Genomic DNA, 22331 nt, shown 5'->3' on the forward strand with positions numbered 1-22331 from the left:
TAAAGATGATGTTTTTCCTAAAGGAGGTATTTAAACAGTTTACTGACCTGGCAACAAATCACAGCACAGGGGAAAAGAGCTCTCATTAGCTGGGACCGATGATGTTGAGGATCAGGGAACACACTGCAAAATGCAAATCTCCACAGCCACAAGCAGCCCCTCAGTGCCACGAGCTCAGCAGCTCTCCTGAGGTTCACCTTTCTATTCTTCACCTGGTAGAAAGGAGTTCCACTGCGCTGTTCCTTGTGTGACAGTGCCAAAGCCACTCAGCATGATGGGCTGCTGTGGATGTGTGCTCAGACACAAGCAGAGAAGAAGAATCTGCATGGTCCTACCAGCTGCCACAGTTTTCCCCTTTCCTAATTTCAGCAAAAGAAAGTGATGGTGATATTTCTCTTTATCACACATTCAAACATGAGATGGCCAAACAGGGCCTGACAGAAGCTTTCCAATGAATGCAATCTCACGGGCATTTAAATTTAATCTACAATTTCTATGCCACAACATTTTACTTGCTTTATTAGGCCCCTGTAACGTTTCAACACTACATTACATCCCAGAGAGCCAATTCTATCAGAAAAAAAGGCATAGAGAACCAAGAATCATTTCTCTTTGTTCATACGAGATTTCACTCTGTGGCAAAGCAAAAGGGAAGAATAGAGAGCCCATTCCTTCCCAAGGAGACCACAGCAAGCACTGACAGACAAACTGATACATAAAGGCAGAGAACCAGAGATTCCCCATGTTCATCCAAACCTCACAGCCCGCAAAACCTGAATAAAAACTTATTCTGAGCTTTTAACAAAGGCTCAAAAACGGATGAGACTTTTGGGGCCTTATGAACAAGCTGAGGAGGGAGGAGTCATTAATGAAGGCACCATGGGAGAAACAAGTGTTGTGTATCACTTTTCATCATTTCAAGCACTGCACCTGCAAAAACTTCTGGATATTCACCCCCTTAGAACACAGGTCCAGTCCTGGCTATACAAAAGCTTTGAATAAGGTAGACAGGAATTTTGGAAGAATAATTTCCATGATCTCTACTGCTGCATATAAAAATTAGTAATTTCTATTCATTAGCCTAGCCAGAAGAGTTTCCTGCTGTGAACAATTTTGGTTAATGAGCTGCCATACCATTCTGTTGCCTAAAGCTGACCAAATTTCCACCTGAAACTTCAGTTTGCAGCGCACAAGCGTTGCCAAAACATAAATAAAGACCTGCTGCGTGAAATTTACATCAACCGAGATGGAAACAAACAAGACAGAAAGGTTAAAAAATCCTCCACGGTTTAAGAAATTACCCGACCTGCAAGAGCCACAACATCCTGTGCTTACTAGAGCGCGGCGAGCAGAGTGAAGTCATTTAAACAGAGCAGGGAGGCGCCAGCCTCGCAATCTCCAGAGAGCCGCACAACAGCGAGCACTGCCCAGAGACGCCCAAAATCGCTTCTTTCCACCCCAAAACACGCGTTACGCTTAAAAAATGCAGTATGGGGTGATGCACGCTGTGCTGCCTGAGCGTTTTTCCCCACAAGGGCATTTCAGACAATGGAGCGGGGATGATCCCCAGGGCTGGGGCGGGCAGGAGGGGCCGTGGCCGTGGAACACAACAGGTGCCGCCGCTGCTGCTGTGGGTGTTGTCGTGAAGCGGGCGCGGCGCCGGCCCGGGGCTGAGGGAGCTGGTGCTGCCTCCGGGCTCTCCCGGCCCGGCTCGGTTCCCGCCCGCCCCGCCCGACTCACCGAGGCCGCCGAGGCCGTCGTGCCGGAGCCCGGCGCGGCTCCGCTCCTCCGCTATGGCCCGCAGCATGTGCCGCAGGGAGCGGTCGGGCTCGCCGTCCGCCTCGCCGTCCCTCCGGGCACAGGCCATGCTGCCGGCGCCGAGCTCATGTCAGGCCGCCGGAAGGCGGCACCGGGGCCCGGCACGGCAGGAGCAGGCACCTCCCGGCCCAGCTGCCCGGCCGCTTCTCCCGGGATGGTCCCGCCGGCCCCCACGGGACACGGCGGCCGCTGCTGCTGCCCCCGATCGCTGCCCGGCCGCGCTCGCCGCTTCCTCCTCCTCCCTCTGCTGCTGCGGCCGGGCGGCACCGGCAGGGCCGGCACCAGCCCCGGCACGCCCACGGGGCGGGCCCGCCGCGACCGTCATCCCCGGCAAGCCATCCTGCATCCCCGACAGCGACCGGCATCCTGGGAAACCCGACCTGTGTCCCTGACAATTCATCCAGCATCCTAGGAAAGCCGTTCTGCATCCCTGACAGCAACCGGCATTCTGGGATCAGCCAGCATCCTAGGAAACCCATCCTGCATCCCGGGACACCCCTCCTGGGTCCCTGACAGTCCGTCCTGCGAAACCCATCTTGCATCCCTGACAGCAACCAGCATCCTGGGAAACCCATCCTGTATGCCTGACAATCCATCCTGCATACCTGACATCAGCTAATATCCAGGACTACTCACATAGTCCTGTGTTGTTATTATAGTGCAACAGTTCTACTGTAATTACATTGCAAGGGTTCCATATTGCTGGAGTTTTTACCTCCTTGATGTTTCTTGTCGGGAGATCCTCTAGGCACTGATTCTTCCTTGACCTCACAGCAGCCAACTGATTCCAGTTCCCACCAATCCACTCTTTTATAACACTCTTCTTACTGGCTACAGGTGTGGCCTGTTAACATCAGGCCTGCTCCTAATCCTTAATAATTAACCCAGCTGCAACTCTTCACAGGTTAAGATTACTTTCTATACTATCTTTATTTACTTATGTTCTATCTCCCTACAGCTTCCTTCTTGCTCTCCTGTTCCCATGTGCCCTCTGTGGGGACAAAACCCAACCTAAGGTGTATGCTGAAGTCTCTGCCAAGATCTGTCACCTCTTCCTGAGCATTAGCACCTCTTGTGAAAATCAGGAATTGATCTCAGGGAATAACCCAGCTTGTGCTGTGGAGATTGGATCCCATGTCCTCCTGCAGCTGGGGGTGCTTGTCCACAGCAAATTCCAACACTGGCCAAAACTTCCTCAGAAATTTACCATTTTCTAAGCCACCGTTGGAGAGCAATACCACCACCTTCTTAGTTTTTCTGCTAACAATTCATTCGACATTTTCTATTTACAATGTTTCTTTAGCCTCTCCTTAGTTCCTAAAAATATTGTAAAGGCTTAGGCAGACTATTCTTCTCTCTGAAGCCCCATTTGAAATTTGGCAGGCCTTGCAAGTAGTGGTGGGGAGAAGCAAATGGATCAGAGGGCTTCGAGCCTGAGTTGACAGCATTTGAGAGTTGGGCTTTTTGCTACAGCACAATAAGAAAAAGAAATTATCAAATACTTCACATCCATTCTCTGCAATGGGATACATTTAGCCTATGTTGCCAATTTTATTTTCATGTCAGTTTTTGACACTGGTAAGTTAACAATCAGACACCTGATGAATGCATGTCTTGGTTTGAAAAACGGGTGTCTGCTAAGGAAGGCAGGAGCCTTCCTTGAAATGGACAATGTAAACCCCCTCCTTCCAAATTATTATTATTTTGAAATTAAGGGGCTCTCAGGGAAAGATGTGGGAGCAGGAATAACAATTGTTTTTTAGGGAAAAAATAAAATAAAAATGCAGTTTACAAAGCAACAGAATAGGCCCTGACACCCTGTGGGTCAGGGGGTTGGTAGCAGTCCCATTAAATGGTGGCTCAGCCCTCCTGCAGTGCCAGGGGTGGTTCTGGTGGAGCAGGGATCCTGTAGAAGGGTGGAGTTTTCCGCTGAAGATCTGGTGGTGTTGCAGATGGGCCGGGTCTTTTGGAAATCTAGTGGAAAAGAAAGCTGTTCCTCTGGGAATCCAGTGGGAAAGGCTGTTATTGGTGTTTCAAATCTCTGATTATATCCAGGTAGGAATTTTTTGGTTCCTCCCCCTGGGCGGAGCATCTAACAATGGGACGATGGAATTTTATCAGCCATGCAGTGACACTCACTGGCACATTAACAAAAGATAGATATCTCCTGGAGGGGGGATTGGTTGTGGAAGAGATAAAGAAAACTGCCCCACCTGGTTTTAACAGGCAGACAGGTGGCCTAATTAACAGCAGATAACTGCCCCACGTCTAACCCATGGCAATAGAACACACACCTCCAGCCACATCCTGCATTTCCAGCCTAAGACAATGCAATTTACAGTCATGCACTCATTCCCCATGACACCAACTTGTAGTGGGACAGAATATAAGAAAATAAAGATAGTGCAGAAAGTAATGTCACCCCTAAGGAGTTGCAGCTGGGCCAATTATCAAAGATTAGGAACAGGCCTGAGTTTAACAGGCCACAGCTGTAAGGAATGAGACGAAGATGCTATAAAAGAGTGGAGTGGCTGAGTGAGAAGGGAATGGGACTCAGTGGCTGCTGTGGGAAGAAGAAACAGTCAATGCCCTGAGGAGCTGCCCATGAGAAACACCAAGAAGGTATGGAACTCCTGTGATAAGATGACAACGCCAACATAGATGAGTATTTTCTGTGGAATTAGAGGAGGGAAATTTGAAGTTGATGTAGCATTTTGCTAGTAAAATATCTAGTTCTTTTATAAAGCAATAGAAAATGGGGACGTACAATCTCAGGATTTAAGCACTTCTTTCCTGGTTAATCTGATAGTTCTTTTTCTTGGAGAGAAGGAAGTTTGCAGTCACATGTTAGCCCTGTAAATACAGTTATTAGAGTTATTTATCCCATAGGGAAGAGCAGCAGAAGGCTGTCCTGTACTGTTACCCTCCAAGCTGCTTCTGACATTGTCAGAAGGAAGGACTCTCTCTGCTGTTGGAGGAGTGACAGGATTGGCTTGGACGTCTTTCTCCTGCAGATTGCTTCTGGATCCCAACAGTACTGTCATGTTGGGGGCACACAGGAGCACTTGTGTCACCAGCCTTACAGCAGTGTTACCCCAGGAGTTCAGCCTGTGCCCTGGAAACTATCTGTGAAGTTCCAGCCACCTAGATTTAAAAAAACAGCCAAGGAAACCTGCTGCTGCCCTGTCCAGGCCTTGTATAAAATGAAAAGGTTTTCCTGCCCCTTCTTACCTTCCCACCCTACCTTCTACTTTTTCTGGTTTCCATCAAAACACATGCATGGACAAAAAGTGTAGCTGTTTTCCTTCCTTTAGGCTTCCATAGCTAAATATACCTCCTAGCAGATCACAGCACTTGATCAGAAAACACAGGAATAAAGTTTGTTTTCTTAAAGGGACTATTAATTAAATACCCTTAAGATAAGTTAGAAACCTGTTAGAATGCTAATTGCTTTTGGTTTTTAAAGATCTCATGGTACACTGTAAAACAAGAAATCACTCTGTCTACCCAAAATCTTTACAGAGAGGGGGCTTTGTATCTAATCTTTATATATTGGTCCTAAAGGTCTTCTTCATCAACACTTAACATTATATCACTATAATAACTATATAATTGCATAGTGATAACTATAGTTATCACTATAATGGGCACTGGGAGCACTGCCTGACCAGACAGGCTCTCACCCAACTCAGTTACACACAAAACTCTCTGGAGTAATGGGTGTTATAGCCCTGATCACTCTCACCTGGGCTCTCCTTCCCCCTTCCCCAGCTGGGATCTCTATTTGAGCTCAGCCCTGAGCCCCCCTTGGAAGGAGTGGTGGCCTTTGGCTCTGGTTTATCCTGGTCCCTTGCTGAGGCTCTGTTCTGCTGAGCTGTGACCACACAGGCCCTGCCAGCCTCGGAGTCTCTCCAGGGAGCTTTTAAGCTGCACAGTGCCCTGACAATAGATTCCTGTGCTTTCTTATGTAATAATGCACTTCATGTCCTGATGTAAAATATGCATATTGATCAACAAGATGGATAGGCTTTGGGGCAGAGGCTGGGCTGAATTATGTTTTGTACCTTCGAATGTGTGCTCTATACAGCAGAGAGGTAAATGCAAAGGCCTTAGCCTTATTAAAAATATCTATCTGCCTTAATGTTGTGTGGTGTGCCTTTTGCACCAGTCAATATCAGTCACCTTTGCTATGTGAAAGTCATGCAAGTTATTTGTATGAGGCTGTATTTTTCTTTCTATATTTATTTTAGTAGTAGCTGATAGTGGTAGCCTGCAGTGTGAGCTAATAGGACCACATGGGGTGTGAATATCTAATGGTGAAAATGAGTTTGCAAGTTGGAAAATATGAGCTTACTGAATGCATTTGAGTTTAATGGCTGAGTCCTAGATTACACACACCTGACAGTCCTGACCCTGGCAAACCTGTGTGGCTTCTTCCAACCTGTCAGAGCACTTGAGCTCGGCATTACTGGAGCTCTTCAAGCTCTGTCTGTGCATAAACTATTGCAGGAACAGACTTTGTAAGACTTGGAAGCTTTGGAAGTCCTATTCAACCAATTATAAACATGCAAAGTACCCCCATTTCTCTCATGTGTTATTTACTGATAATAAGAAACTATGATTAATAGCAGCTGTATGTAGCAAATGGATGTTATATCTAGCTTGAAGACATGGGGCATGAAATGCAGTTTTTTGAGGAAGAGATTAAGCAATTTAAAAAATCAAATCATATTTTAGTCTCAATTTGGGTTATTACCATCTTTGGCAGTCTGCTGCTCTGCTGAGGGCTTGCCTATGGGTCAGTGGCCATCCAGGCAGTTTATATGCAAAGAAGAATTCTCAATCTCTAGTTAATTGCTTTTCTAACTGCATCAAAGCATTCTGACTTAGGATGCGGCAGTTTGGGCCCTCCCATTATAAACTGTGTTAAGTTGGCTAGCTTGAAAGATAACCCAAAGTTATTTCTAAAACTTCAGCACAGGCCTGGCTTAGCTTCCAAGACTAAACATACAAGTCACTGAAAGTTTTATGTACAGAATGTTACATGATCTTTTTCAGCTAAAATAACTCTTTGAAGTTAGATCTCTGAATACACAGCAGAATACTTAAGGTCATGCAATTTTGAACTTAGAGGTGTTCTATGTGTTTAGGTTTCTTTTGCTCTTTCCCCTTTCTTTGTCTTGTTACCCCTGCTCCTACTTTAATCTGTTAATTGCTGCAGGTTATACTGAATGGAAGCTAGAAGGGCTCAGCCCAGCACTGTAGGAGTAGGAACACATCTGAACTTGTATGTAGAGCTTTTAGCACAGACTGATCCCTCTTCTCTTCAGCCAAAACCTCTGAGCCTTTTATCCCAGGTTGTTCCTGAGAGGATAATTATCTCGACAGGAGTGACATATGAACCACAGCCTTTGTGATAACAGACTTCTGAGATTAATAAGCCACTTACACAGAATCCATGTCTCATTGTTTTATTTGAGCTGTACTTGTACCCAGTGAACCCACCCCAAGCTCTTCACCAGCCCAGCAAGTCTAAAATCCATGTAGGAACTATTTTTTCACACTGCTAAGCTCTTGGATAAGAGGAAGTGGGGAAGTCCCTGGACAAATTCAAGTTCCTTTCAGGAAAGGAGCCCCTGCCAGGCTAGGTAGGGCTTTTCATTCAGGGCATGGGATTCTGCTGAAAAAACTGAACTGGCTGGAAGCCACCTCAGAGAGCAGAGGTAAAAAGGACTCAGGTAATCAGCACAGGCCAAATATCTGCTGACAGGTCTGTCCCAGACAGTGACACAGCATTTCTTTCCACAGGACTCTTACTTGCTGCCAGTATTTTGCTAAATTCCTTGTGATGTTACCTTACCTGTGTCTCACCTTTACGTGCCCGTGCTCTTGAGCCTCTGTTTGTTACAGGCTTTGAGCTCATGAGCAGCAGCTGCTAAAGAAATGTTCAGCACTTCTTGGACACAGGATTTCAGAAGTGTGAATGTGTAACTCTGGCTGAGTATTGCCTGTGTCCTTTAGAGGACAAAACACAGGTGGGTGCTGGGGCCACAGGGGCTCAGTGAGGTGAGCCAGGGCTGCCCTTGTGTCACACTGAGCTGTGGCTGCCAGGAAAGCACAGCAAAGTGTTTGCCATCCACTTCAGGAGGTGCTCAAGGCTTGTGCAAGACCTGTTTGCAACCACACAGAACAGGTTTCAGCCTGCTTTAAAGAGAAAATTCCCCAAATGGTGCTTTAGATGAATGGTGTGTGTCAGAAGTAAGTTTCTGTACTGCTTCTAGGGAAGCTTACTCTGTGCTGTAAGGCATTTGTGTCTCACCAGGAGGAAAAAGAGAGACATTTGAAGGCTTGAGGTGTTCCGTGCTCCTCCTGTTAGTGCAGGCAGGCAGTTCCCTGGGCAGTTGCACCCTCCCACACTGTCCTGGGGAATGCTGATCACACTGGTGCAGGCAGAGCAGGAGGAGATGGAGTCAAGCCAGTCAGCGTCTGGGTGTCCCCAGACACAGCACTCCTTCATGAAGTGCTGTTCTTCCTTAGCCAAATATTTTATAGATTATAAAAAGTGCTCCCCAGATAAGCTTAAAAAGTATCTGTTAGATTTAGGGGGCTTATTAAGTGCTTGTTTTAGGCAGGAGGCTGTGAGATTTCCTTTCCTCAAGCAATTTGATGAAGAAGAGGCAGCTAAGGAGCAGCTAAGGAGGTGGGATGTGTCTTTCCACTGAAGAAAGGCTGTTTTTAGCATGTTTGAGATAAATAAGCTGAAGAACATAAATTTGAATTTCACAGCTCTAATGGCTTAGAGAACACAGAGGATTACTTGATTCCATGAATTTAGGCAGAAACTCTTCACTCTTGAAACACGAATTTGGTTGCTAAGGCCAAACGAAATGCTGTATAGCAAAAATCTCTTCCTTCTTCACACCTGTCTCTGTCAGCACACCCAAAGCGTGGCTGTCAGGAAAATCCTTTCTCTGTCAGTGTTGCATGTCAGGAGTGCAGGGGGTGCTGCCTTGCCTGCTCTGAGCTGAACTGCACCCCAACACACACACAATCCTGCCTGCTTACAGCTACTGTTGAAGCTTCATGCACATCAGGTGCCAAATTCTCAGAATCATTTCCTGCATCTCACCAGCTCTTTGTGGAAACATTAAGGCAGAAAAGCCATCTCCTGTCAGGAAGATCTAAAGTCTCTACATGCAAGCACCAAGTCCCTGCAGAGCAGGGGTTTCACATACTGCATTGTGAGCCAGGCACAATCAAGAAAATGTGAAGATTTGGGAATTAACTGGTGAGTGCATCCCTGTCTGTCCATGAATGCCTGGCTGTGTGCTAGCCCTGACAAATGCTTTAGTTTAGTTTTAAGATATTAATCTTACCTTTTTTCATACTGCCCAAAAAAGAATATGGTTTTCTGAGCATATGACACTGCTGACAGTGTCATGGACAGCTGCCAATCTCTGTTGATGTCATGCTTTGTTTCAAAAGCCTTCGTGTTCAGGGGAAATACACCTGTAAGGCTTTGCAGAGGGTGGAAAGGGACAACTCCACTTGTGAAGATCGTATTCTTTTGTTGGGCAGTATGAAAAAAGATAAGGTTAATGTTTTCAAATTAAACTAAAGGAAAATGTCATGCATTTAGCTCTGAATGCTACAGTATCACATACATGCAATATCTAGAGGCTCTAAATTATGCTAGGTCTAATTACTGTGCAGGGACAAAAGAAGAGAGTCCTCTAAGAGATTAAACACACAAGTTATTGCTTATGAACAAAGGGTGAGAAATTAGATGTCAGAAGTCTTTCAAAAATCACATATGGCAGCAGTCAGATAAGAAATTATTATAACAGAGGCATCCTGAACTGTCAGGTCTTTTCTTTAACTTGGATGTCACCCAACATTTCATCATCATAAAAATCTGCGTTCTCTTTAGCTGATTGCAAGTCTTCCTTATTTTGTTTATTTTTTCTCTTTTTTTTTCCCATCCTCCAACCTTTCTTCAAACCTAGATGATGGGAATGCCAGCTCTTCCTTGCTATCCAGCTTCCAGATGTGGCTGCCTTCCAGGGATGGCTCAGCACTCGCCTCACATCTCTGCAGGGTGTTCTGAGCCTGTGGGCAGCACAGGAAATGCCTTTTCCTGCTCTGCTGTTCCTCTGATGATAAGCAGCAGCAGCAGTGTGCCTCCTGACAGGCACAGGGCACTCCAAGCATGGCTGGAAAGGAATTACAGCACAGGGCTCTGCAGCAGCTCAGCTGCCACAATTAAGGCAGAAAACCAGTCATGCTGGCCTTGGTGGTTTTGTGTTGCTCCTTTTAATTTCTGTGTGTGCAACAAAATGAGCCTTAACAAACAAGCCAGAGCTTTTCATTTTAGAGGTATTACACTTTTTCAGTGGTGAGACCTTCTTGTTATTGATGTTTGGTTCAAGTCAGCATCTTAGCTGGACAGCAAAAAATGCAATGCTACCATGTATTTGAAATTATTTCTTCAAAGTTATAATGTACTTGTAGAGTGACTGGTGTTAAGGAAAAGTCAGTGAAAAGATACAAAAATCTTCTAAACATTCAGACATACACATGCACACTCATGCCTTTTTATTATTCAGGTGATTTAGGATTGTGTAGAGAACTAAATTGAAAGAATCTCTCTAGTTTAGAAACTAGATATCCCTGGTTTAGAAATAATCTTCCAGGGGAAAAACTCATCTGAAACAAGTCTTGACTTTTTGTGCCTGGACAAATGAGAAAAAAGTGAAAAATACATAGTTCTTGCTTTATTACACAGATATTCCAGATGAGTGTAAATTATTTTGTGAGACTTTCTGTGCCTCAGCCTTTCAACAATCAAATGAGTAAAGGTTTTGAAGGCTGCATTCCCAGCTGGGGTGTATTGGGTATGTACCAATGGAACTGTGCAAGCCTGAAGCTGTGCAAGCCAAGGATATGGCCATGTTTTAGTAAATATCATAAATCTTTAATATAACTACCTTGTAGAGATATATGAGATAGTCATACACTATCTGCTTTTCATGGCATGCAGTGCTCTTGGGTTTTGGCTCTTAATGAAGGCGGGGTGAAATTTCACAGCTGAATTTCTAAGAGGCTTATGAAAGTGAAACCTGAAAGGACAGCTACAGAACAACACATTATTTCTGAAATGAAATCTGCATTCTATTGTAATCACAGTTTTCATTCTGTGGTTCTCTGATTTATGTCAATCCTAGCAGGACCCACTGCACTGTAACACAGACAGGTCTGAGTGTACCACAGTAAAACTCAGCAAATACATTAATAAATCAAAATAACATCAACTATGGGCTCCACATCTGTACACACACAGACAAGTTTCACAAAACAGGTGAGCTCATTTCTCTCGGTTACCTCCATGCTTTACATTTTCCCTAAAAGATGCTGCAGGACCTGGCACTTTCTGGGGTGTGTGTGATTCTGCCTCCCCACAGGCTGCTGCACTCTGTGTGGGAAGCTCTCAGAGGGCCAGGACAGCCAGGTCTCCAGGGCAGCTTGTCCCTGGTTATTCATTCCCAGGGCACAGCTGAATGGACACAGGAATGGGGGCCATAGGCAGGGAGAAGTTTGGGCCTGAATTGAATAATGGCCAGGGAGCTGCACAGATTCCTTCTGGTCTGTGTGAGGTCCCAGCAGCCCAGCACACATCCTGGTGCTGTGCTTTCTTCTTGTCACAGTCCTGGCTCCTTAATGACCAAGCTTCCTTATAGTTGTCACCCTAAGTGGCTCTTTGTGGCTCAGGGAACCTGTGACAAAGACACCACAGCAGTGCTTCATCTTCTCACCCTTTACTCCATGAGTAAAAACTTTCAGGGCTTCAACCCACCTCACTCCTCACCCCCCTTCAGTCCTGCTTATACCAAGTGTTAAAATCCTCTTTGAACCCTGATCTTTGAACTGGCATGGGGAGCACAAGGCTCCAGTGAACAGACTGCTGACCTGAACTCTGGCCAGCACTGAAGGAACGTGGTCAAATAATTTCACCCTCTCTGAGTTTCTCCTCTGCTGGACAAAGCTACAGTGTGTGAAACCAGTCAAACTTCGAAACATATCCAGTCCTTGCATGAAACTACTAAGCCTTTTCTAAAACTAGGAGACACAAGGAGAGCTGATTGTAGTGAGACTTATGTAAGCAGAGCAAGGTACAGAACAGTCAGAACAAAGTGATGTCACTCAGCTTGCACAATGTGTGGTTAAATGTAGGCACTGCACTGATTTATGGGTGTACCTGCTGGACTCTAAATTTAGAGTATGTTCTTGGGGTTTTATAGGGGGCAAACCATGGCTGCAGACGTGTCCTGTGATGGTGTCATCACTCCTGCAGGAATCCTGGTTCTGGCCTCTGTTCAACCCAGGAATGATTCAGGCTGCATGTCTGTCTCTCTGTGTGCGCAGCAGTTTTTGTGGGCTTGCATGGGGGCAAGGTCTATTTTGTGAACATATACACTCTTTCTCTTAAGTGCCTCTAGGATACTGCACAGTATTAGGACAGGATGATTTTTTTTTTTTTAATGTGAGATTTATTGCTTTATCTTTAAAAATATTGATTGCTCTATCACTGCATCAGCTTGCTCCTGTCTAGATGAGATTCAAAATGCTACAATGATTTCTCATCACATCCAGCGGAAAATGAATGATCTGGTTTTCACTTTCACAACTGTAAAGATGGATTTAAATGGCTGGAGAAGTAATAACATAAAGCCAGTCAAATCCCCCAGTTCTCCCCAAGAAATAAAAGCAGTGTCTAAGAGTCATATTTTGAGATAAGAGCTGGCTGGGTATGTGCTCCCTTTTTATTTGGAAAGAAATTCCCAGATAGTGCTGTTTTTATGCAGCTTGGGAAACGTGCTCAGCCTACTGCTGTGCAGCTCTTGGATGACTTCAGGTTCTATAAAAAGGAGGTGATCTCATCTTCACTGCTTAAAGATGCATTACCCTATCTTTTCCCCTTGGCCCAGCACAAAGGGGAATTTGAATTTATGAAGCCTAAAGTGGCTATTAAAGGATTGACCTGAGTGACAAAGGCATTAATGTTAACCCCTTCAGTTCCAGGCTTGTGCCCTGGCACAGAGAGCAGCTGGAAATTGAGATCCATGCAGGGAATGTGTGGTGCATTCCCTGTGAGCTCAGGAATCACTCCCGAGGCAATACCTGGGGGCAGACAGTGTTTGCCTGCTCAGCTCCAGGAAAAGAGATATGGATAGACCATCCCATGCATTCCCTGGTTAGACTGGGAGAGAACTGGCAGCCCCACAGAAGGGAGAAATGCTGTATTACAGGAGTTTATCAGCATTTTTGCCATAAGCAAAGTAGGGTTTGAGCCCTGAAGTTAGATTTTGGCATGTCCACTAGGATTTGATTTTCAATGACATGTTTAAGTCTGTGAGAAATGCTTCAGGTCAGGCTACATATTTGGGGCCAAATACTAAAATCTATTTAGGCTCCAGAAAATTCTTGTTGCTAAGTTTAATTTGAGGATTTCAGAATTAAACCCAAAGCATTTGCCTTCAGGTTCCTTTGTTTTGTCTGTGTGTATGCAACAAGGCAGATTGGTGATAATCTGCTTCACCTTAGCTACTGCTTGCATTTTCATGACACAACAGTGCTTTTTTGCAAAGTCATTTAGTAAACCTAGTCTAATCCCAAAGAAATTTTTTTAAAACTGTAGAAGGACACATACTGTGTTGAGAAAAAGTTTGTGCAGAATGGTGCATTTGATGTATTGGTCTTTGTGTATTCTACAGAGGTTTCTCATTAAGCCAAAGCCTAAAAGGAGGTGGACTGGAATGCAGAAATGGTCAAGAGTGCTGTACTTACAGCATTTCATAGCTAAACATGCAGCTCTTTCTATCTTACCACTGCTTTCTTCCTGCCTGCCACTGACAGCACACACCTCAAAATGCAATCCAGTCCTGTATTTACATTTCAGTCACTTCTATTGCATTTCTTCTTAAGAAACTGCTTAAATTCATCCAGTAGTTTTAAAATAAGTATAACAGATGACAAGTTACTGAAGACAATAGGTGTCTGTAGTAAACACATCTTCTGAACAGAGACATAATTCTCTCTCAGGATTTTCTTGAGAAGCTGGGAGAAAGCTTAGAGAAAATGCGAAACTATTCTAATCTCTACTTGTTACACTCATTGTTCTACACCTGTAGAATGTGTCATAGAGATTGTTTACTAAAGGGTGGTTTTTTAATTAGACTCTGGTGATGGTTTTAGATTCATTGACTAATTGGATCTACACGTGTGTCGTGACCGTCTGGCAAGGGCAATGGGTTTTTCTTAATAGAAGAGTATAGTTTGATACAGTATAGTAATAAAGCAATTGAGCAGCCTTCTGCAATCATAAAGCCAATGCTCATTATTTTCCAGTGGGGCCCACTGCTGTGATAGGTGTCCTAACAAGAAAGGAAGGTTTCAAAATCGTTCCAGTGCCTTATAGAATGGTATTACAGAATTGCTTGGGTTGGAAGGGACCTTAAAGTTCACCCAGTTTCAAAGTGCTGTCATGGCAGAGGGAAGGGACAGTCTTCTTTATTTTTCTTTGGTTTTATTGTTTTGGTTTTTTATTTTTTTAAAGCATGAATCTTTCAGACTGATTCTTGAGAAAAAAAGTTGAAAAAACTGTTTATTTGACAGGCAAAGCATTCACCATCACAAAAAAAAAAAAAAAAAAAATAATATTAAACAATAAAAGCTCTTGCTGCTCCAAAGAGATGCCAAACTCAGGAAGCCCCTCCATGGCTGTAGCTCAGCTCACTCAGTCTCTGTCAGTCCCTCAGTGCTGGAAATGCCCCGGCCCGGTGCCCACAGCTGGAGCTGCCGGTGCTCTGCTGGGTGTTCTGTGCAGAGCAGGGTTAAACAGGCCCAAGGAAAAGAGAAACCACAGCCCAGGGAACTTCTCTGCCTCAGCTAGCCAAAAACTACCTAAAAGCAAAGGAGAGCTCTGTCCTGCTGTCTGTCCATGCTGCTCAGTGCCCAGCAGAGGCCAGGGGCACACACTGAAACGCAAGAGGGTCCCTCTGAACATTAGGAAAGGTTTTTCTGCTCTGTGGGTGACTGAGCAGTGGGCACAGGTTGCCCAGAGGAGCTGTGGAATCTCCATCCTCGGAGACATTAAAAAAAACTCCAAATGGGTACAGTCCTGGGTAACCAGCTCCAGGTGAGTAGAGGGACTGGAAAAGATGATCTGCAGAGGTCCCTGCCATTCAACCATTTTCTGAGTCTGGGCTAGTGTTGAAGATAAAGCTTTAAAATGTATGCTTTTGCATTTCCAGCTCCCTGACTGATAATGATTGATCAGTTCCGTGGATCTACAAAACTGATTCCCTCTTCATGACCTGGCTGGATCCATCTTGGATGGCAAGCAGGGTTAGAAGAAGTCACTCTGAGTTTGTATTCCAGGGAGAAACAAGGGATAAATCCTTATTGAAAGATGAAATCGAGTCTTTTGCTTGCTTTCTACCACTGCAAAACTGAAGTCTACACTCATTACATAGTGATGTTGACCTAGAAAAAATACTAATCCACATTCATTATGTGTTAAAATCAGAAGTGGAGAGTACCATGAGTCTGACACTTAAACATGAGGCCCAAAGCTGTGCTTAATCCAACTCTCCTGTTACTGTTTGCAAGGAGGAGTCCAAGGATGTTTAGCTCCTCCTTGGGGTTTAATCTCTCCTCATAGTCTCAACAGTAGTGTTTGTAAGTACATGGAAATATCAAGGGAACAGCTAACATCTTGTTTTTAATGTATATTGTAGACTTACCTATGGCAGTGTGTATAGAAGGCATTATTAAGCAAGTAAATAATATTTGCTCATCAAATTAAAGAACATTCCTAAGGTAATCAGGTGCAAAACTACCTTGCAGCCCAGGTCTTCCTCTAACCCTTTCCTCAGTTACATTTAGCTCAGATTATTTAATCAGAGATGGAATGTGTTTCTCAAGCTTGTAATAATTATTTCTCTGTGATGAAAATGAAATAAAAGTTCATAATTCAGGACACAATGTACATATCCCAAGTGTTGTCCAGGGATTAACAGGATTTATGAGCAGATAGAGCTCTGACTGGATACAGCCTTTAATATGCCTGCAAGTCCAAGCAGTGATAAACTGCAAGTGTTTAAGCTGGGGAAAACTCTTGTTGTGCTGCCTAATAAACCTCTTCTGGTAACACCTTTCTTACTCTTGATATCTTGTAGACAATTAGAACTGCAAATTGGAGAGTTCTGCCTTGATTTTGGTAATTGCTAATTATTAAAACTTTTGGTTCATATTGGAGAAGGTGTTTCATAATCCTGTTGGTAGGGTGGGCACGGTATCTTCAGCAAAATCCAAATCATGCTTGCTGTTGTTAAGCTATCTGGTGCTACATAAGCCAAATGATAAATACTTTCTCATATAATTCTCATTATCCCTTCTCATAATGAAGCAGGCAGTGACATAAAGGTGAAAAAAGACTTTTTCATTTGACACTCAGTTCTGTTAAAATGTTCCTTGAAGCTATGCTTACCTAAAATATGAAACTATGCCTTGCTAGAAGAGTTTTCATGTCTATTATTTTTCTTGGATTTAATAAAACTTCAAGATGACATTGATACTAAAGCCTGTCAAAAACTTTCTTTAAATATGAGAAGTTTGGTGGCTTTTGCTATTCAATTATCTCTTTGATGACTATTCTTAGGATAAAAATCTGGTGGGGCCTTGGTTTTCTGGAAAGGACCATATCTTGATTTGTCTTTACTTTCACCTTAGTTCATTAATTCTTTTTAAGTCAGTTCTGTCTTTGGAGAAGACTGAAGGAACCCCAAAGCCTTCACAGTTTGTGCAAATGCTTAGGTCATCCTTGAAGTGCTGCTTTCAGGTTGATGAGAAACCTTCCCTGTCTCATAGGGTTTTCAGCCTCACGGGGTTGGTGATTTTACTGATAACCTCACCAATTCCAGCTTTTTCTGACTGGTTTTTTTTTTTTTTTTTTTTTGGAGATTTTCCTCTTTGCCTGAAACTACAGTGGTTTTACATTGTATAAAGCTTTTTCACAGCTCTGTTTGGGATGTGAAATGATTTGGGCTTTGTCTACAACTGCTGACTGACAGCATCACTGCTTTTCCATGCTGCTTGCCACTGCTCCATCTCTTAAGCATGATTTGTCCATAGCTTTTTTTTTCTATTTCTAAATTTTTCTTCTGCTTATTTTTAACAGGTTATCAAGTTGATATAAACTTGTCACTCAGAATTTTGCTTTTCTCAATTAAGTGATTTTCATTGTGGCTTTCAGCAGCCATTTCAGTTTCTGTGATAGTGCCGATTCATGTATTTGCTTTTTTCTCTCAATTTTTTCCCCAATATGGAAAATTAATCCCCTGCTTGGCTTTGCTTGTGTGCATGGCTTTTGCTTTTCAAATGCGAACAAAAGTTAGCTTTTAACTACAAAACTACATTTACTGTACTATTAAAATGTTAATACAGCACTAGTATTCAATACAACGTAATACATATAGTAAATATCTGCGTAGAGCCACATAATATGCACTTTTTACAAAACTCATCATTGCTCTTGTCCTTGCATGTGAGAATCAAGTGAGGAGGGCAGAGTCTGTGGCAGGAACACCTCCCTGCAATGACAGAAAGCTTCATCACCCACTTCAGAGAGCAGAGGACAGAAACAGCTTGGCAAGGCACACAAACAGAACAGCTACCAAATGCTGACTCAGGCATGAAAACAAGGCCAAAAAAAATCCCCGAATTATTTCAGAGAAGATGACAGAAAGTGGCTTTTTTAAGCAACAGCTCAGTCATCCAGCTGTGCCAGAAATATGTGTCTCCACAACAAGGCACTGAAGGGCTGGGGTGTTCCATTACTGAGATTCCAATTAGCTGAAACGGGGACGAAATTGGTTAATACTTAAGCTGATTCAATCAACAGTCTTTAAATTTAAATGCCAGACTAGTAATCATTTCAAGCATGTTCTCAGCTATGCACTTGTGACAGCCTGAGGATGAGCCAATTCAGAAGATGCATCCAGTGAAGATCTGGTTGACACACATAATTTAATTTCTATTTTTGCTCCTCTCTTTTTTTTTGTCAATCACTCATGTGTTGAGAATTCACAGCAATTTACCCATCAATGCCAAGACTAACTACAGTTAACACACATAAAGATATTTCTTACATACTAGTAGCACAATATTTTAATTTTCATTTTTCTAGAAATCTAGGCATGTGACCTGTCTGCTAGCTAACTGTAGTTATGAACTCACATAGCTGGACTTGTCCACTCAGTTCACTCCATGAGTCACCTTAGTTATTTAGTCTGGCTTTACTGGATGAGCCTGAAAGAACTGGGAAAAAATTACATTGAAAAAATACAAAAAAACCTCCCAGCTGTAAGACTTTTTCTAAGTACATGTTCTCGTGTTTTGGGGAATATTTGAACCTCAGGATTTGTTAATCCACAGACAGCTCACTTGCTCCTCTGTGATTAAAGCGGATTGTAACAGCTGGGAAAAAATTCTTCACTAAACCCTTGATTTGTTTCCCAAACATGAAATATTCTCTTCTGTTCTGTCAGTTTTACTCATGCCTTGCCTTCTTTGCCCACAGCCAGAGAAAACTCTGCAGCTGCCACCTCAGCTCCTCTGTCATCCCCTCTTCTGCACAGTCATGCTTTACACATCACTTGCTATTACCACATCCTCCTCCTTCAGCACAGCAACAGATCTGATTTCATAATCATATGAAACCCTGAGTGAGCTCCAAAACTAAGCTCAGGGAGTTTTCCATCTGCTGTGGCAAACATAAATAAAACACAACCCAAAACCTTGCTTGTAACAACATAAAATTTATTACATACTAAGACATTAAAATGCAATAATCATTATTAACAAAACTTTAAATTATTTAACATCTTAACAATACTGATGAAAATTCCTAACACCACGTAGACAAACTTAATATAACCCAGCCATCCCTCTGAGATCTTCTCAGTTTTGGAAAAATAATTCTTGTTTTAGAAAAAATAACATATTCATTTTCATAAATATGAAGTAACATTTCCTTTACAAGAAATGTGGTGGTAGTAAATAAAAGTGTCATTTCTAAAAATTTTATTAAAGAAATAATCTCTATTATTTAGACTTTTCCACCAAAACAAGTTTAATGCTTGTCAAGTATCAGTGGTTAAATGAAATAATATTAGGAACAGCTACTAATTTCTGAAGCAGGGCTTTCTTGTTGTAGTCACAGACCTTTGAGATTATACAAACACAGAAGACTAATACATCTGCAAAGTTCACCTTTCATTTAGCAAGAGCCTTACTATGAATTGCAAAAGAAGTGTAAGTTAGAAGTGTTTCAGGCCAGGTTGGAAAGGGCTTGGAGTAACCTCATCTAGCTGGGCTGGATGAGCTTTACACTTCTTTCAACCCAAACCATTCTGGGATTCTACACCACAGAAAATTTTCAATCAGCAATTGCCATCTTTTGCAGAATCCACTCCTAAATGTTGCACTAGAAATGTGGACATTGTTGGAGGTGTCAGTGCCCTGATCAGAAGCAGAAGATGGAACCGGGAGCTAAAATGGTAAATGTTCTTTGCAACCTTGGTTTAAACTCACAGAAGCTGGAAATGGTCAGGGCCTGAGGATGTCCTTGTACTTCCTAGTTTTCCTAGTGGAGACTTCTACCACTTTCTATACTGTGTTCCTGTAGTGTTCAGGTAGCTTGTGTTTTCCCTCAGAGTCTAATTCCATTACCAGCAGTAACACACTAACACCGATTTTTAATATAACAACATGGATTACCACAGTACTGCACTGATGAAATTCAAAGAAGTGGGATCTGAAATGACCTATGGTTCTTATCATATAAGACAGCAAAGATGAGCACTTAAATTCTCATAGCCTGCTTTAGACCTCCATCAGAGTCACTTTTATAATGCTTTTCTTTAAGCATTTTTTTAAAAGTTAAAAAATTGGCAGATGAACTTCTTTTCTCCTTGGGAACCGATCCTGCTAGATAATAGTGGAATCAGATTGTTTTTAATATCTGCTTTCCCCAGTTGCACAGCGCTTCTTCCTGCATGACACACTGCTTCAGCATTTGAAACAGAAAACAGTGTCTGCTTTTATGATTACTGTTTTCAGATCTAATTTCAGTTGATCATTAAATCTGTTATAATTTATCTCCATTGTTCACATTGCTCTTTCTTCCTGCTCTTAAAAACCCACAAGAATTAGTTTTGATTCTACCACATATAGTCTCAGTTTTCAATTCCTCTTTTATTTTCTTTTTCCATCCAAGAGGGGATAATGTGTAGGCATGATTCTAGGATTTGACATTTGTGGCCATCCTAAAAATGTTTTTCAGATTATACATTAAAACTGACTCCCCATTTTAGCTTGTATGACTGAGAGAAATAGGTAAAATACCATTGTGAATGTCAAATGGCGTTATCTCACCATTCAATTTTTATATCCCACTTTCCATATAAAACTGGTATAAAACCAAGGTACCAGAATAGCCATAATTATAAATATATTATATCTATATATTCAAAGGTGTAGGCAGTGTTTCAGTTTGATATTTTAGTTACCAACATGACCTGTAAAACTGATAATAATGGAAAAATTCTATTTTGAAACCTGTGATATCAGAATGAAATATTTTTCCAGGTGGCTGCAAGCATGTATAAAAAATTCTTGTTATTTCACACCACCAAGATTCTTTCATGTAAATGTCAGATGGCAAAAAAACTTTAGTACTTGTATGTGTTTGACCATCATATTAATAAAACCTAATTTCCTTTTTTAAAATTCCACTGAAAAAAATCAGAAGACTGTGTCAATCCAACATAACCATTGCAAAAATTTCCAGGATTCATTAAAGAGTGTGTTAAATACCATCCAAGCCCATAGGATATAGAGGCAACTATCAGAGCTAATTAGATATGCTTCTTTTAAAATAATAAAGGATGACAGCAGAGTAGAGCCTTCCACTGTGGAAGGACTTGCTCAGTATCTCCACCATAACACACAAGGTTTAGATTTTCTTTGTGCAAGAAATGCCTGAAGGATCTAAGGGAATGTGTAAAATCAATGTTCCACCATGAATGCTTCTCTCCCAACCATTAAATTTCCACAAATTATACTATATAACCCATCAAACATCAGATTTGTTTAAACCCTTCTGCAGTTCTTTGATGCTGTATATAATGAATTTGCAGAATATCAGTGCAGTTACTCATGTTTGTGCTTTCAGGCTACTTGGAATGCAAAAGATCTACGTAAATCTACGTAAAACCTGATGTGAAAAAAGAAAAAAATATAAGGAAGATAAGAAACTTTGCTTTGATGATTTCTCATTAGAAGTTTTGCTTACTAAATGGGCAAGTCTCACTATCCTCCTGGTCTTGTTGGTGGTGTGGGATGCAGAATGCTGATTCAGGGGGATGTGGCCCACGTTCTCATGGAGCTCCTTACTGCCTTTTTCCTTCCATCTCATCCTTGCTTTGCTGCCATCCCAGAGCTTCCAGTGTTACTCAGCACCTCTCTCACACACAGTGTGACAAAAATGCTGAAGCAATATGAAGAACAAGAATTCACAGCACAGCAAGCCTTTAGGTGCACTAGGCTGAGCAAGGCAGAGCCAGCACCACTCCTCATCCCTGCTGCTCTGGTGCCCTCTGCTGAAGTGTCCACCTGCCTGGATTCTGAATCACCCTGGGCAGGGACAGGAGCCTCTGCCAAGTGCCAGATGCTGCCATTTCCTTATCTTGATATATTTCCATTTCTGTTCTGTCTCAACAGAAAAGCAGAATATGACTCTTCACTTCCTTTCCTTCCTGCGGTGGTACTTAGGTTTTGTTATTTTTGAAATTTGTTCTTTTCCTTCCTCACATTTTACAACAGCCTTTTATTGAGCTTTGGAGGATGACATGTGAGTTGAGATGATAAAAACAGTAAGAACTATATTTTATAAGAACTCGTGTGTGTGTATATAAAAGCATTAATCACTTAAATTAACAATGTCATTTTTGCTCCTTCCGGGAAGATTTTCTCAAGTGCTGTAAAAATGGGGGAAAACAAGAGACAGGTAAGGCAATAATACACTCAGCACAGCTTTTCTACAGTAAGTCAGGACTTTTGTTTGGCTGCTCATAAACAGCCTTGCTCTCACTTGGCAGGGATACCTAAATTGTAAAGGCTGTAAAAACAACTTCTCAGGTTCACATAACAAGCAAGATGAGGAACTGTCTGGTCTCCTGTTCCAACCACCAGACCTTGTACATCCTCCTTGCTCATGCAAATTACAGTGATTACATGAGGACTAAGGAAGGAATCAGTAAGTTGAGTGAAAATTAATAACTAGTGCTGGAATTAGCTCTTATTACCAGGCAGAAAGAAATAGTGCTTGTGTCTTGGCTGTTTAATTATTTTTTGATCTTATTTTCTACATAAGCTAATGACATAATTGCTAA

At 42.4% G+C, this 22331-nt stretch overlaps 1 protein-coding gene and 1 long non-coding RNA gene across 5 annotated transcripts in view; one reads left to right on the top strand and one right to left on the bottom strand.

Moving 5' to 3' along the window:
* Positions 1-2554, bottom strand: part of KIAA0930 (KIAA0930 ortholog) — a 53341-nt gene extending 50787 nt beyond the window's left edge. For 2 of the 3 annotated variants that reach the window (XM_064736635.1, XM_064736625.1), the window contains exon 1: positions 1741-2094. In XM_064736635.1, coding sequence (XP_064592705.1) covers positions 1741-1867 — 127 coding nt within the window. In that variant the 5' untranslated portion in view covers positions 1868-2094. Of the gene's footprint in view, positions 1-1740; positions 2095-2533 lie in introns of those variants that run through there. The other variant, XM_064736644.1, reaches the window with a different exon arrangement.
* A 1806-nt stretch (positions 2555-4360) lies between these two features.
* LOC135456426 (uncharacterized) lies at positions 4361-10644 on the top strand. 2 transcript variants are annotated; one of them, XR_010442539.1, is made up of 4 exons: positions 4361-4440; positions 7729-7853; positions 8951-9106; positions 9825-10644. It is a non-coding gene; the product is annotated as an uncharacterized LOC135456426 (long non-coding RNA). The 2 variants fall into 2 exon arrangements; XR_010442540.1 differs by lacking the exon at positions 7729-7853.
* Positions 10645-22331: the final 11687 nt, after the last annotated feature.

This window comes from Zonotrichia leucophrys, chromosome 1A (genome assembly GCF_028769735.1).
Source record: "Zonotrichia leucophrys gambelii isolate GWCS_2022_RI chromosome 1A, RI_Zleu_2.0, whole genome shotgun sequence".
In the NCBI taxonomy this organism is placed as follows: domain Eukaryota; kingdom Metazoa; phylum Chordata; class Aves; order Passeriformes; family Passerellidae; genus Zonotrichia; species Zonotrichia leucophrys.